Genomic DNA, 17081 nt, shown 5'->3' with positions numbered 1-17081 from the left:
ATCTGCAACATGAAAAAACTAAATGTTCGAAACCCCCTGAAACCCCGTGCTTCCACCTACGTAATATACACAAACTAGGTGAGCCAATCTTAATTCGCGTAATAGATGCTCACTATTAATGTGAACAGTTTTTTTGTAGAACGATTGAAAAAACCTCTAATTCAGAACCAGGCTCAGAATTAAAATAATAATATCCGATGACATTGCTTAGTGGGGAGAAGTACTACATTTCATAGAAAATAAATTCAATTAAATGTTGTTGCATAACCCATTCTAAATACGGGCGACTTTATTCATTTAGTCAATATTCAGCATGCAGGTATAAATATGCCTGTGTGCTGCATAAAGCAAAGTAACAACGGTTCGAAATAAGACTGCCACTATATGCAAGCAGTATAGCAGCAGTGGTAAAGTCGTTGGCAGTCAGAAACTGAGGTTAAGCATCGATGGTCGCGGTCCGTACTTGGGTGGGTGACCGGAAGAAACGTAAGCAAAAAAAAAATTTGTTAGCAATTTAATATGATGAATGTAAATATAAATGTACGGCTAATAACAAATAATAATAATAAAATTAAAAATAAAAAAAAAATTTGAAAAAGTTTTTTGTTTTTTTTTTTGCTAACGCAAATAAAATTGATAAAGTTAATTAAATCAATTTCTTCTATTAAACGATAAATTAGGTTGTTTATTGAATTGAAAAAAATTGGCGTCATTTTATATTATAAAACAGGCATACAGCTAAGACCTGCACGCTGAAAAATAATATCCAGCACACAACAACAATAATCATTAGGCGGGCATTGTATGATCCTCAGATCAATATGCAGCACACAACTAATGTTCTATAATCGTGAAGCTGTTCCCGATTTCTTCGTCTGGGGTGCATATATGAGTTTTCCGTGTGGCACACGCTGTAATATTGTGTTATGGCTTTCATAAATTATATCATTAAAATGAATCGGTTAGTTTCTTTCGCGAATTCGTTCGTTGTGGTTGAAAGTGAGTAATTTCTCAAAATAAACAAATTATTCGTTGACCGTACACTATCACTAGCTATACAGATTATACAGGTCAAGTTTGAAAGCTAATTTGACGGAAGAAAGTTTTATGGGATACCGTGTAATACCGTATTTATGCGTGAAAATGAACGCGGTATCTAGTGCAGGACAAAATCGATTCACACATTACAGAATCAGTTCGCGAAGTTATAAGTCCAAGCACTTTTGTCAGAAAATATGGCATTGAACCATTTTTGAAAGAGAGAATTGGTTTTACAACTTCGTATTTTTAACCTTAAAAGATGGCTGAAAACTCTAAAAACGTATAGCGAGCGGATTGACACAAGCTCCATCAATACCGTCTCTAGCAACCTAACTACATAGTGAAATTAGAAATTAGTCAACAGAGCGTGATTCTACAAACAAAGCAATAAGGTGGCATTTTGACAGCGTGAAAATGAAGTTTGTTTGCTAGAGAGGGAATTGGCCTCTGGATTATTATGCTAACGTTAGTTGACTATTCTAATGCGGTATTTTTATAATTTTTTGCAAAATTTAATTAAAACATCATTTTTGACTTCATTAAGTTAAGTGTTAACTTTCGCATAAAAATGAACTCACTTCTTTTCACTACTCTTAGTAGTTTTCAGGCCGTAGAAACCGTTTAAAATGAAAATTTTGTTCCAGGATACTGTTCATTGGTAAATTTCCTATTAGTAAAGCCATTTCACACTTGCTTGTAGGTTTATAGGGTGCCCCAAAAAATATAATGAAGAACATCAGAATTTAAAAACGTAAATTTTCAACGCAAATTATCAAGTAAGTGTAAGTGTTTATAGGAACTTTAACCGTAGAGGAAAAACATTTTTGGGGTCATGTTCGTATCTGGACATTAACCGATTATTATTTGACTGACGATAAACTAAAATAACTAGGTCCCACTACCTCTTGGGTCACCAGTGTGAAAATTTTCAAATTTGGATTGAAGATGATTTCGAAAAAAACATTTCACTCATTGCAGCGCATTTGAGTGAATGTATTATTGGAATCCCTCAATATTATCGTAGCGTTGGGGAAATAAAAGCAGTCCGTAATTAGAAAAGGTAGAATAACGTCTTTATTCAAGAACAGCAGAAGACAGAATGAACTAGAATTTTGACAAATGTTCCAAAGCTAAGTTGATTCATATTTATGTGAATGCTAGATTCATCGAGCATTTTAACACTCCTCCTCAATCACATAAGATGAATAAAATAAGTTTGATTATTCACGCTTAAACTCCGGCTTCGACACAGTTACGTTTCTCCTCCTTAACTCGTACGTCAACTTATTTTTCAGGCTAATAAAATTATTGTAAACTTCAAATGGCTCAAATCCTGTTTCATATTCTGTTGCCAATATATCTTCTTGCATCAATGGCTCAAGTTCTGTTTCACATTCTGTTGCCAACAATCATTTGGTCATCACCAATAACTCAAACTCTTCTTGTCATAATCGAAACGAAATGTTGTAAATGTGTCTCTTACTCTCCTCCTCATTTACACAACATTGATACTGTCATTTGGTATCTCATAGTCCATTAACGTTGCCATAGTCGAATCCGTATAGTCAATTTATATTTAATTCTTAAAACAGAAATTCTTCTCGAGAACATTCGTCATCCTCGCTTGAGCTTCCGCCATCGAAAATCGCGTTTGCATGTTGAGGACGTGACTGTTTTTTCTCCAACCATTCCTTATAATCCGCACAATGTTGCTTGACGTGACCTTTCTTGTCGCAAAAGAAACACATGACTTCACGTTTGAACGATGAAGAGCTGATTCTCAGGATCGATTCGTTGCTTGCTCCTTCTTTTCGTTCTTTCCGCCGTTTGTATTCATCGATTATCATTGAACACACTGTGGAAGATGTCAGTTCCTCATTACGGGATTCCAATATAGCTGCTAGACTGTTGTAGCTTTCTGGTAAAGATCCGATTAGTGTAGCGCTCAAGATAAACTCCGGTTTGAATTCTTCACCAAGAGCTAACAGCTTCTGAAACAATTCGTTCATTTGGTTAACATGATCTTCCACATCTCCATCTTCCTCCAGCCGTCTTGTCATGAGTTTCCTTAGGATCGTTACACGATTATTAGGGGAATCATTTTCGTGAAAATCTTTCAGTTTTGTCCATGCATCCTTGGCAGATTTGCAATTTCTAATGTGTTGTATTTGGTTGTCCTCAACACACAGTGCAATCACCGAATGAGCGTCCTGATCGTTTTTAGTCCATGCTGCGGTAACCGGATCGGGCTTCGCATCTTCAATGACGGTCCAAATGCCTTGTCTCGTCATGTACATCTGCATCTTGTAACGCCAATTGAAATAATTATCCCCATTCAGTTTCGTTATCGCGTATTTAAATTCCATCGCAATTTTGATTCGTTCTTCACTATTTTTCTTTATTTCACTCTTCCTGGGCCCATAACCTATTGGAATCCCGCAATATTATCGTAGCGTTGGTGAAATAAAAGCAGTTCGTAATTAGAAAAGGTAGAATAACGTCTTTATTCAAGAACAGCAGAAGACAGAATGAACTAGAATTTTGACAAATGTTCCAAAGCTAAGTTGATTCATATTTATGTGAATGCTAGATTCATCGAGCATTTTAACATGTATTTCATGGACTGAATTTAGGGAATGGAGTGTTGAAATTGAAACACAAGAACCTATTAAAACAAATTTTCATATAAATTTGAACTAAACTTCTGTGGGAAAGCGAAGAGTTCATTTTCTAGACTTCGACTTATGAAGCGATTTATCCATAGGCATTTCAGGCGGTGGTAACGTGTGCTTTGGATTAGCTTCCGAAAGCTTTGAATTTGTTTTGGAATTCCATTAGAAAAGTGGAATATTTTGTTGGAGTATAAAAGCAGCTTAAAGCTCTCATAAGCACTATAATGCCGTACACAGTTTTTTTCGTAACATGGCAGTCAGAGAGTCGTGTATCCTCTAGTCCGCCGTTTTGGCATATTGTGTGAGCTCAGTCTGAACTGCTCAGACCTGTACCTGTACTCTACGAGAGCTAGACAACTATCCTACTCAATTCTAGGAGGTAAAATTTGTCGGTTTAAATGCATTTGAATTCTCTAATTACGCACCGTCTGAATAATAAATAAAACTTTGTCCTTAGAGTTTCGAGTAGACCATTTAAACGACAATATCCTTTCAACGAAAACATATTGAATTTTCATGTTGCCTGCCACACCTTTATCACATTCTAATAATTTTAATAATTTTTTTTTGATGAACACATAAACATTGTTTAATTGTATGTAATTGATTAATGGTTCGTTAGTGCCATTGGCTAAAGTGCATGCGTGATTACATACTCTAAAAAATAAAATGTTAATAGCTTGTATTGGCACACGCTGTAATATTGTGTTATGGCTTTCATAAATTATATCATTAAAATGAATCGGTTAGTTTCTTTCGCGAATTCGTTCGTTGTGGTTGAAAGTGAGTAATTTCTCAAAATAAACAAATTATTCGTTGACCGTACACTATCACTAGCTATACAGATTATACAGGTCAAGTTTGAAAGCTAATTTGACGGAAGAAAGTTTTATGGGATACCGTGTAATACCGTATTTATGCGTGAAAATGAACGCGGTATCTAGTGCAGGACAAAATCGATTCACACATTACAGAATCAGTTCGCGAAGTTATAAGTCCAAGCACTTTTGTCAGAAAATATGGCATTGAACCATTTTTGAAAGAGAGAATTGGTTTTACAACTTCGTATTTTTAACCTTAAAAGATGGCTGAAAACTCTAAAAACGTATAGCGAGCGGATTGACACAAGCTCCATCAATACCGTCTCTAGCAACCTAACTACATAGTGAAATTAGAAATTAGTCAACAGAGCGTGATTCTACAAACAAAGCAATAAGGTGGCATTTTGACAGCGTGAAAATGAAGTTTGTTTGCTAGAGAGGGAATTGGCCTCTGGATTATTATGCTAACGTTAGTTGACTATTCTAATGCGGTATTTTTATAATTTTTTGCAAAATTTAATTAAAACATCATTTTTGACTTCATTAAGTTAAGTGTTAACTTTCGCATAAAGAACGAACTCACTGATAGCACGTATAGAATGTCCGTTAAATTGTTGCAATTTCTTCTTTTGTTGAAATATTTTTCAAACAAAATTTCAGCCAACATCGCCATCAGCATGTTCTCACTGAATGTACCGGCAAAATATTCAAACACGGTGTATGATACGATCCGTCCACTTTACATTCCATCTCGATTTTTCGGACTATTACCCTTCAGTGCAACTATAGCTAGGCCATCGTCGAACGAAATTTATTTAACAAAAGTCGATTATTTTCTATTCATTATTCATGAACTGGCATACATTTCATGCACGGTGTTTAATTTTTATGCTGACATTCACGACGTTGTATCCTCATCGAAATTATTGGAAACTGGCGTAAAATATCAAGTGATTCTCGGATGCATTTTAAGTTGCATCCTAGTTGTTGTTGAGCTTGTGTTTAGGTCGGCTACATGGGATATTATTGAATCAATTAATGACTTTGACCTGAAGGTACAACGGTTGGGTTAGTATAATAAATTCTGCTGACTAACACGATTTTTATATGAAATTTAGTTTCTGACTTTGGATAAAACGATAGACCATTCCAATCGGAAGCAGCGACTTAAACGTTTCCTCGTGCTATGGCTTCTAATATTCCTGATATGTTCTATCGGATCCTTTATACTGTCTCTTGAACACGTGAACGGAACATCTATTTTACTGTTTCTAACATCATACTCGCTAGTGAACATTACCTATGGATGTGCAGCAACTTTTTACACGTTTCTTCTATTTAGTCTGAAAGTACGGTATGAGAGTCTAAATAATTGTTTACGGTAATGTTTTTCATCAAAATCCGTTACAACATATTATTCTTTAGTGTACGATCGTTTCAGTGATGAAGGTCAGCTGATACAACCAATAAAAATGTTCAAACACATCAATAAAGGGACATCATGCGATAAAATTATGAAAATGACTCGGCTACACGATCAGCTAACAGATATTATTGGATTAGTTAATCGTCGTTTTGCGTTTCAGGTAAAATAAAGTTACCAAATTCAATAATTTCTGCACATATTCACTCATGTCTGTTGAAATACGAAGTACTAGATTTTTCTTTTATTTAGGGCAATGTGCACAATTGGCTGTAATATTCTTTATTTTGAATAAAGAATATGCCTAATGTCAAAAATCTCGCGAGTTGTTGACCTCACAATTTTTGTTCGGTACCCATCTTCGATCAGTCTACATTTTATTTGACTAAAATCCGTCGAGCAAAAAATCAATTATTTTTCTGATGACATTGGTTTTGTTGCAGCGACATCTTTCAATGAGATAGTGAATCGTTCTCTATCGTTAGAGTTTTGATTGAATTTTCCATTTTGTTCGATTGCTCTGAAGGAAAAAATGAGTTTAAGAGTGATATCGTCAAATCTTCAGGTGATTGGGAAACAAGCGGTCTCCGATTTTAATGAGTGATAGCTCGTTGGATTCGTCTTTCAATTCTAGGAAACACGTGTCTTTCACTTTTTCTTAAAAAAAATTGTTTTCTTTGAAAAGCGCTCAAAAGTGAAGACATGTCAGAGGGTACCGAAAACAGTTTTTCGGCAATAACTCCAGAAAAAAAATATTTTAAATGGTTGTAATGTTGTACGATTGTCGGCCTTGAAAAGACCTACAGGTAGAGTATACGCACCGCTTGGTGCTAGTTGATCCACTAGAGTTATGTCTAGAAATATAGTGAATGTTCGGAGAGTCCGCCTTCTCTGCAGCTTCGATGTACCACGGAACTGAGTATGGGGTGTTGTAGCTGGCCTCACCCACTATCGTTTTACATATAAATGAACCCAGTACTTTTGGGCTGCAAGCCTACAGAAGTCTTGAAAAAAAAGTTGGTGCCAAAATGTAGATTTTTTCCTTCTTTCTGAGGGCCCAACTGCCAGAAGAGCATCTGGAACGGTACTACGGCAATCATTTTTTATTGTCTACTATTCTTTCACCTTATCAATAGAAAAACGCTTCGCTATGTCGCGAATATATCAGATCCACTATTAGTAATATCAAGAGAAAAATCATTAAAGTTTTCTCCGAGGATTTTAGTCAAATAAAGTGTTAGCGTATAGCAAATGACCTCAGGACTACGGAACAGTAATTAGACTTTCAATTGGACCAATATTTGCTACGTGACAGGAGTTTGGAAAACCCTTTGCTCCCACTTGATCGTATCGTTTTTCCAAACTCCTGTCGCGTAGCAAATATTGGTCCAATTGAAAAACTAATTACTGTTCCGGACTCCTGAGGTCATTTGCTATACGCTAACACTTTATTTGACTAAAATCCTCCGAGAAAAATTTAATAATTTTTCACAAGAATTAATAACACTGGATATGTTGTAACGACCTATATTCGAGTCAAAGTGAAGCGTATACGGTAAGGGAATAGTAGACGATACAAAATTACTCACGTAGAACCGTTCCAGACGCTGTTCTGGCAGTTGGGCCCTCAGACAGAAGGAAAAAATCTACATTTTGGCACCAACTTTTTTTTCAAGACTTCTGTAGGCTTGCAGCCCAAAAGTACTGGATTCATTTATATGTGTAACGATAGTGGGTGAGGCCAGCTACAACACCCCATACTCAGTTCCGTGGTACATCGAAGCTGCAGAGAAGGCGGACTCTCCGAACATTCACTATATATCTAGTCATAACTCTAGTGGATCAACTAGCACCAAGCGGTGCGTATACTCCACCTGTAGGTCTTTTCAATGCCGACAATCGTACAACATTACAACAATTTGAAATAATTTTTTCTTGAGTTATTGCCGAAAAACTGTTTTCGGTACCCTCTGACATGTCTTCACTTTTGAGCGCTTTTCAAAGAAAACAATTTTTTTAAAGAAAAAGTGAAAGACACGTGTTTCCTAGAATTGAAAGACGAATCCAACGAGCTATCACTCATTAAAATCGGGAACCGCTTGTTTCCAAAGTTAAAAAAATCACCTGAAGATTTGGCGATATCACTCTTAAAAATAAAATGCGCAAAAAAGACTGCTCACAATAATGATGCAGCCAGTAAAAAAAACGATTTTTTCTAAAACAAATTAAATTTACAATAAATAAAAATCATCTATCCTGCTTTTCCCTAATGTGCCCAAAATACAGGCAGCGTTTCCACGTTGGATAGCGATTGAAATTCGTTGCAAAAGATAGTCCTTTGATCTAACCTCACCAGTTGCCTTTTTCATTAATGATCCCAATTTGTCCAATAGTTTAAAAATAGCTAATTTCCAAACTAGTTATTAAATGTGGTTGTTTTGCGCACTAGATGTGTTCACACATCGTGTGGACAAAACCCCCATTGCAATTCTGAACACGCAGTGAAGCGTTAACAAAGACTAACTATTGTAAACATTTTGTCACCATCCACGTTCGTTTATTCACCGTTTCAAGTATGAAAGTATCCTCAAATGTTGTCAGATTTAACTGACACGATGATCTGTGCGTTACAATATTTTTCTTCATTTCTTCTATATGCGAAGCTTCCTAACTAAAGTTTAGTTTCTTTTTATTAAGGTTCTGATCTTAGTTGCAGCCGATTTCGTGTTTTCCGTATTTAGCATATTTAGTTTCTATCGAGCTTCTTCGACAGAGCCCTTTGACTTAAAGGAGTTCCGTAGCTCCATAATTCATAACGTTTGGGGATTCTACTACGACTTCTTTATACTAGTTATAATTTGGATGGGAAGCTCAGTGAAAAGTGAAGTGTGTATGGTTGAAGTATTCGTATTTTCGTTTGACTAATGACAATCTTTACTTCTAGGGAGCGTACACAGGGGTGCTGATTCATAAAACTATCAACAATTATGCCGATAAAGACACTGTCGAGAAGGTAGGTAAACAGGAACTGATGGTCTTGATAATATTTAATGTAAAAGTTTAATTTCCTTAAAAATGTTTTATTTTTTTGGCTTTGAACTAAACCTCTGTAGCTCATTTTATTCTCTCAACAACTAAAACATCAATCACCAATTGCTACTTGTAAATTATTTCCGATCGACTGGACCTTGTTCTTTACGGTATGTTGCGACTTTGTTTTAGCGAAGGATATGAAAAGGAATAAATTTATTACTTAACAGATGGTCGGCGCTACAACTACATACTTAACGATACTGATTCAGTTCGATTCGTCGTTCCAGGGAAATATCTTGGCGAATGCAACCATTGCGAATGGTACGAAATCGTAGTCGAATTTATTTGGTCGGGATTGCGCCTTGTACACGTTGTCGTACTTCTTATTATATGTTTACAAGTTATAATTAAAGCATTTCTGTTTGTTTTGTTGAATATGAATGTGCCCTAATCACATTTTTACGAAATTTAATCACCAAATCAATAAACTCATAACAGCTAATCGAAGTTGGTTCTTGAAATCAATTGAACTAACTCTCTGCGTGCTACCTGTTCGAACTAGATCACTCCATAGATAAGTTTTCATGCAGTTGAGGCTGTTATGTGGACCGCTATTGAGTTATATCAAACTGGAACAGTGTATTCAGTCCTAATGTCCACAAAAATTTCAGTCTGCGTTTGGAATTCGGAATGTTTTGGCTGTAATCTATTTCATTAGATTTTTAGACCCGTACGAAGTACTGGGGTCTTATAGGTTTACGCATACGTTTGTAACACGTCGAATTGGACTCCCTGAGTAAGGGGAAACCTATTGTGGTTGTCCAGAGATGCCAAATCAGCAAGAAAAAAAATGTCCGTCTGTCCGTCCGTCCGTCCGTCCGTCCGTCCGTCTGTCTGTCTGTCTGCACGATAACTTGAGTAAAACGCATCCGATTTTGAAAATTCTTTTTTTCCCCGTTTGGTAATGTCAAAAGACAGGCTAAGTTCGAAGATGAGTGATTTTGGATCGACCCCTCCTGAGCTGGGGCCCAATAAGTGCTTTACGGTTTTTCGAAGATATCTCCGGACATTTAAACGCTATACTCGTAAATTATACATCGAATGAAAGATATTTACAATACCGATCGACAAAAAAAAAGTTTATGGAAATCGGATGACCGACTTGTGAGTTAGACCCCTTGGTGTGAAACAGGCACAGGGCGGCAAGCAGTTTTTGCTTGTAGGTCGGCCAAATTTGAACATATTTCGTTCGTTTTAGCTTTATTAGATAGGTATTGACCGTACCAATCTGGGAAAAAAAAGTTTATGAAATTATGTTCTCCGGAGCGTGAGCTAGGTCTCTTAGAGTGAGCTCTTATCTGGCTACTCGGCCGTACAGTGAACGTGGAGTATTTTGTCAATATCTCGAGTAAATTTTGACCGAATTTCATGATTTTTTTTTGTTTGAAAGGTATTAACGAATGTAAAGCGTCGGTACTATTTTCGGTTTCCTAACAAAATGGCTACCGGCGGCCATATTGGATTTTATTAAAAGTGATATAAAGTGGGAAAAATGATGCTTAGAGAGTTTCTGTTAACATGGAAATAATGTGTTAAGTGTGAGGGGTTTCAGGGATTCCATATATGGACATCTATATATACCTATATACAGCTATATTGAGCTATATACAGGCATATAGAGCTATATAATAGCATATTCCTCTGTGAAATGTTTATTTACAGTGAAATATAGGTAAATATAGCGGTATATAGCTATTTAAATAGGAATTTATGAAATTTGACTTCGTACGGGGCTGTCTATATTGCCTCCGGCAATTTATTTGTCGATGATAGCAAGGCAACGAGTGGATAATGCAAGTGATTTTAAAGCACGAATAGTTTTTCAGCAGAGAAGAAAATGAAGTAAGAGAAATGAAGAGTTTCACATTAAAGGCTTTTGATACGAATAGGTGTTTCGTACGGGTCGGCGTTAGCTATGTTTATTTTCTGAATTTAGTATAGGCATGCGCTTGGAACAAGAATAAAATACTAAAAGGAAAAAATCTAGATTTTCATTTGTTAAACAAATTTTCTGTAAATTTACGAACGACACCCAAAACAGAAAACATGTCCAATTTGAGTTTTCTCTCCCTGTATGTATCAAGTATAAGTCAAGTACACAACGAGTCGGTGAAATGAAATTTTGACATGATAAGGGCAGAATCATTTTCTAATAATTATTATTTCGATGAGTGCACGTTAGCCACCTATATTGCGCATAATTAGTCAATGGTTAGTACATTGTCTACACTTTGCGTGATCAATTACTCAGTAAACTACTTGTATAGGCAAGCGCTTTGTTATTATCTTATGGTCGTGGAGTTGTTTAGTCTCTTTCGCGAATTCGTTCGTTGTGGCTGAAGGTGAGTATTTTCTGAAAATCAACGAAACTTGTTGATAGAGTTTTTAAGATGAACTACTCGAATCGAGTATGACAATAGTGTTATACAAGCTCGATCCCTCCTCTTCTTCTGCTCTGACTGTTCGTTACTTCACATTAAATTTGAAATCATGTCGGCCTGAAGTATTGTTAATTTTACTTATAGTCTAGCTTGTGTCAATCCACTCGCTTTAAGTTTTTCAATTTTTTATTTATTGCGATTGAGCATGAAAAACTGCGGAACCATTTTTTTTTTGGAAAATGGAAAATCGTTTTTCCACCGGAAAAGCGGTTTTTATAAAAAAAAATTAGACGTAAAATATCTACCAAACGTGACAACTTTATTCAAAAATTCTTTTTTTTTCTTGAAAGTCTGATTCAATACCAACATTTCGTGGAACTACTTTTTTCATGTGAAATGAAGGCTTTTTGGAAAACTTAAATCAATACCTTTTGATTGAACGCTGCGTGATTTAATGAAATCGATTTCGAATTGACGGTCAAGGCATTTTCAGGTCTCTTTTTTTGGGAAAAATCTACGCCATTTGGTTTCACATGAAAATTTTTTTTTCCACGAAATGGTGGTATTGAAACAGGCTTTCAAGAAAAAAAAGAATTTTTGAATAAAGTTGTCACATTCGGTAGATATTTGACTTTTTGACTTTGACTATTTTTTCGCATAAGCATTAATAATAGGAATTTGAGCATCAGGTGAAGTCAAATCAGAATGTAATTGATCTACTCGAAGTAATTGACACCGATCTATCAGCTATCAACAAAATCAGTGAAATTGTTCTAGTCCATTTATTCGCGATTTGCACGTAATGTAAGTGACATCGGACATATTTTTTTTATTAAAAATAGCTGTCCTCAGGACATTCCTGAACTCCTTAGTAGGATATGCACATTGCACGGATGCCACCATCGCACATAAGTATGTTCTAATTGTTTCCGTTACGCGTCGCACCGTTCGTTGCAAATTGCCAATTGGATAAACTCTATTCACAATAAGAATCCATTTAATGGACTAATTTTTGGGTTTCATATTGTGTGTTTTTCGAAAGGATTATCTATTTTGAATTTTGATTGACTGGTATGCCAGGTTACAGGTTACAGGTAATAGGCAATTATACAGTGAGCTCTACACTTTATCTGTTATTTCAATGAAGGTATTTCTCTCTAGTTTCAGTTCAAAATTTAAATAAAATCTCAAAACTCCAGTCATTGCACTCATCACTTTGTCATAGAGATCACGTGGAATTACCGTAAATTGTTACAATATCTCCTTTTTCAGATTTTGTTTTTCGAAATTTCAGCCAACATCGCAATCAACATGTTCTCACTTAATGTACCAGCAAAATATTCAGACTCGGTGTACGACACCATCCGTCCACTTTATATTTCATCTCGATTTTGCCGACTTTTACCCTTCAGTGCAACTATATTGAACCGTTCGTCGAATGAAATTTATTTAACAAAAGTCGATCATTTTCTGTTCATTATTCATGAACTCGCGTACATTTCCTGCATCGTCTTTAATTTAAATATTGACATTCACGACGTTGTATCCTCATCGAAGTTATTGGAAATCGGCGTAAAATATGAAATGGTTTTCCGATCCATTTTTTGTTGCATCCTCGTTGTTGACGAGCTTGTGTTTAGGTCGGCTACTTGGGATATTATCGAATCAATTAATGACTTTGACTTGAAGGTACAACGTTTTGTATTATACTAATGGTTCCAATGACATGAATTCAAAATTAAATTTAGTTTTTGACTTTGAATGAAACGATAAATCATTCCAATCAAAAGCAGCGGCTGAAACGTTTTATAGTGATGTGGCTTCTAATAATACTGATAACTTTGATTGTATCCATTGTAATGTCCTTTGGACACGTGAACCTAGCATCTGTGCTGCTGTTTTTAGCACCATCCATCCTACTAAACATTACCTATGGACTTACGGCAACTTTGTACACGTTTCTTCTATTTAGCCTGAAAGTACGGTATGAGGGACTAAACAATTGTTTGCTGTAAGTTGTTCCATGAAAATTTGAAAATGTTACCCATCAAGGTATATACAGCACAGTATAATTTAGTGTAACATCCTTTCAGTGAAGAAGGTCAGTCGATACAACCAATAAAAATGTTCAAACACATGAATAAAGGGACATCATGCGATAAAATTATGAAAATGGCTCGGCTACACGATCAGCTAACAGATATTATTGGATTAGTTAATCGACGTTTCACGTTTCAGGTAAAATATTGTACCTGTATGTTACAACATATTACAACCTAGTACAGTACTACTATACTCACTCACTCCTCTTAGCCATTTTTAAATTTATGAATGAGCTTTATTTTGAATTTGACGTTTCATATGCAGGCATACCACGATAAATTTAAAGGATAATAGTCGAAAAGTGAGTAAAGTTAGGGAAAATAGTTGCTAAAAATAGTTTTTAACGAAAAAGTAGGGAAAAGTGAGTTATCACCAACTTTTATAACCTATTACTAACGATCACCATTAAATATAGTGTCAATTCGGTAACCATCTTCAATTTTGACTTTAGAGACAATGGTCTTGACCATCGAAATTTTCAAATACCGCGTAAGTTTGTTCCAGATCCCAATTTATTCCACAATTTTCTGAGGATCAAGCCATAAATTCTTAGGATCAAACTTCATCGATATTTATGAGGATTGGAGCAAGTTACTTTCACTTTCTTCATCCTCGAACTATTAAACAACTACTTTATCAAGTAATTGGCATTTACGCAAACCAAGGTAGTTGACGGTCGATGTTCTGAAGCCAAAGGTTGAATAGGATGTACAAAGGTCGATAAAAGGATTGCTCTAAATAGGATTTATTACTTCCTCCAAAAGGTTGACATAATTGATTATAATTTCTGATATTATAAATTATATGAGAAAGCCACACGATCTCATATGGACCGCGCTAACTTGAAGAGTTTCAATTCGCAAAACACGCGATGGTAATGAGTTTGAAATTTTCTTATAAAGAGTCTTGGAGGAATCAAAGGAAATAAAGGGTTATTCAATGAGAAATTGCAAATATGTAAATTATTGCACTTTCTGGCTAACTCTAATTTTTATTAGAGTCTTATGTACGAACTGACAATATTTTAAATTTTTCTCCATGTCCCTGAACGTTATCGGTTGGGTTTGTAATAATTATTATAATTATATCGAGGGCAACATCACTAAAGGGCATATTTCCAACATCTCAAAAACTACTGAACCGATTTTGATAAACTTTTTTTCCCATGAAACGTAGTAAAAAGTGTTGAATTTTAAGCCCGATATAAATTTCAGTGAAATTAGCATTTTTCGTGGTATTCCATTTTCCAACAATATCTTCCGAACCATATGACGATTGACTTCATATCAGGTTCAAAATTTATTACTTTTGACCAGGGTTCCGGCATATCGTTATTTTTTTGTTCCGTGATGTAACGTTTTTTCCAGAACCGAAAATTAAAAGTTACAGCTCGTAACGTTACGCCCGTAACGAACATCAATAACGTTATTTGTACATACCTGTGACGATATTTAAGAACTACGGTTTCAGAATACTGAACGATTATTAGAAATATCATTATAACGTTACATGATATGGTTGAATTTTTTAACGGTAAGAATTGTGACGTAAAGACAATAAGTTCAACCGATAACGTTACAACTTGGAACTGTTCTATAAAGTTATAACGTTATGGAGCCCTGCTTTTGACTACCCTTCAAGGAAACTTTTTTTAAATCAAAATCGGTTAAATATTTTAGTCTTTCAAATGTCTCAATGTCAAATTTTTCTGAGAATTTCATTGTGTCATTGACAATGACATTAGAGGACGCCAGCTTTTTTGGACAAAATCGATAATGCCCCACAATAACAGTAATTCCCAACAATAATGCCCCGTCAAAAATGGCGACCATTGTGAATGCATTCACATGGACAAGTCAATTTTCTATTTATTTTTGATTTTTATTCTAAAAGTTCGTCGGGATCTATATTTTTCACAGCAATCCGTAGATCTAATTTGTAGCGAGCTAGCGACAATGAGCTGGAAAAAAACTGTACACTTTACAACGCGCTGTTCGACGACAAACATCATCCACTACACAACAAACACGTGCTTAACCTGCAAGCGGAACACATGATGTTTGTCGTCGTACAGCGCGTTGTAAAGTGAATAGATTTTTTCCAGTGCAAAGTCGCTAGCTCGCTACAGATTAGATCTACGGATTGCTGTGATAAAATATAGATCCGGACGAACTTTTAGCATCATTCTCCTCTCTTCTAACCAACGCTTTCGTACATTTGAACAAATGCTTCGCTCCTCAGATCTAAACTATTTTTTAAAATTCCAAAAAAAAATACGGGTCCAATATTTTAGCCTTCCGGACCAGATAAACACCATGCCAGATGAATTTGAGACTATTTCTCTAAAATGAACAGGCCTATTGCCCATGAGAATTTCAGTAAAACCTACAGCAACATCATGTGAATCGACGAAATTTGATAAAAATTCCGTCGTGCAGAAAACTATATACTATCTTGCCGGACATAAAGTCATTGTGACAATGTGTTCCCGAGTTTTCTCGATTTCGGTAGGATCCACTTAACTAAAAGTTTTTCTTTTTTTTAGGTTCTGATCTTAATTGCAAGCGATTTCGCGTTTTCCGTATTGAGTATATTTAGTTTATATCGCGTTTCTTCGTCAGAGCCGTTTGTCTTAAAGGAGTTCTATAGCTCGTTATTTCATAACTTCTGGGGATTCTACTACGACTTCTTTATACTGATGATAATTTGGATGGGAAGCTCAGTGCAACGTGAAGTGTGTAGGGTAGAAGTATTCGTATTTCCGTTTGGCTAATGAAAATCGTTGTTTTAGGGAGCGCACACAGGCGTACTCATTCATAAAACTATCAACAATTATGCCGATAAGGAAACTGTCGAGAAGGTAAACAGGAACTGATGATCCTGATAATGTTTTAATGTAAAATTTGCTCTCTAATTTCCTTAAAAATGTTTTCTTTTTCTTTTTCAACAAAACCTCTGTAGCTCATTTTATTCTCTCAACAACTAAAACATCAATCACCAATTGCCACTTGTAAATTATTTCCGATCGACTGGACCTTGTTGTTTACGGTGTGTTGCGACTTTGTTTTAGCGAAGTATATGAAAATGAATTAATTTATTCCAGATCGTCGGCGCTATAACCACATACTTAACGATACTAATTCAGTTCGATTCGTCGTTCCCGGGAAATATCTTGGCGAATGCAACCATTGCAAATGATACGAAACCGTAGTCGGATCTTGTTTTTTTACATCCATGTTTGTTTTGTTACATTTGAACGACTTCTAAGGTACTGTTCATATTTGAAGTTCACATTAAACTGGGGGAATGGAGTTCTGGAAAACAGTTGATAACAGACTGCGGTAGAAGCAACAGAATGCGCACGTCATTTATGAACGCTCCCTAATTACATTTTCACGAAATTGAAGCACTAAATAAATAATTAAATAAAAACAAACTCATAAAAGCTGATCAAAATTGGTTTTTCAAGTCAATTGGAGTCTCACAGCAATATGGACTACGTAGACGTGTCTCCGTCTTCTACCCACTGTATTTGCATTCGCGATGT

General features: G+C 35.6%; 2 protein-coding genes across 2 annotated transcripts; both read left to right on the top strand.

Annotated features, from left to right (window-relative positions):
* Window positions 1-981: 981 nt before the first annotated feature.
* LOC119077618 (putative gustatory receptor 28b) lies at window positions 982-9482 on the top strand. The gene is made up of 8 exons (XM_037184835.1): window positions 982-999; window positions 5195-5589; window positions 5653-5915; window positions 5976-6120; window positions 8655-8843; window positions 8902-8970; window positions 9071-9157; window positions 9218-9482. Exons 2-8 carry the CDS (start codon window positions 5212-5214, stop codon window positions 9323-9325), a joined length of 1239 nt encoding a protein of 412 aa, XP_037040730.1. The 5' UTR covers window positions 982-999; window positions 5195-5211; the 3' UTR covers window positions 9326-9482.
* A 1885-nt stretch (window positions 9483-11367) lies between these two features.
* On the top strand, window positions 11368-16754 carry LOC119077619 (putative gustatory receptor 28b). Its single transcript, XM_037184836.1, has 8 exons — window positions 11368-11392; window positions 12726-13120; window positions 13180-13442; window positions 13525-13669; window positions 16080-16268; window positions 16326-16394; window positions 16496-16582; window positions 16638-16754. Exons 2-8 carry the CDS (start codon window positions 12743-12745, stop codon window positions 16743-16745), a joined length of 1239 nt encoding a protein of 412 aa, XP_037040731.1. The 5' UTR covers window positions 11368-11392; window positions 12726-12742; the 3' UTR covers window positions 16746-16754.
* Window positions 16755-17081: the final 327 nt, after the last annotated feature.

This window comes from Bradysia coprophila, unplaced genomic scaffold, assembly GCF_014529535.1.
Source record: "Bradysia coprophila strain Holo2 unplaced genomic scaffold, BU_Bcop_v1 contig_24, whole genome shotgun sequence".
In the NCBI taxonomy this organism is placed as follows: Eukaryota; Metazoa; Arthropoda; class Insecta; order Diptera; family Sciaridae; genus Bradysia; species Bradysia coprophila.
Note: the sequence above shows the minus strand (reverse complement) of the source record. Positions and strands in the feature narration are given on the sequence as shown.

Coding starts and splice junctions, on each gene's coding strand:
- LOC119077618 (XM_037184835.1), top strand. CDS start 5,212: ATGTTCTCACTGAATGTACCGGCAAAATATTCAAACACGGTGTATGAT. Junction 6,121..8,654: donor ATCGTCGTTTTGCGTTTCAG/GTAAAATAAAGT, acceptor CTTTTTATTAAG/GTTCTGATCTTAGTTGCAGC. Junction 8,844..8,901: donor GAAGCTCAGTGAAAAGTGAA/GTGTGTATGGTT, acceptor CTTTACTTCTAG/GGAGCGTACACAGGGGTGCT.
- LOC119077619 (XM_037184836.1), top strand. CDS start 12,743: ATGTTCTCACTTAATGTACCAGCAAAATATTCAGACTCGGTGTACGAC. Junction 13,121..13,179: donor TTAATGACTTTGACTTGAAG/GTACAACGTTTT, acceptor AATTAAATTTAG/TTTTTGACTTTGAATGAAAC. Junction 13,443..13,524: donor GGACTAAACAATTGTTTGCT/GTAAGTTGTTCC, acceptor ACATCCTTTCAG/TGAAGAAGGTCAGTCGATAC.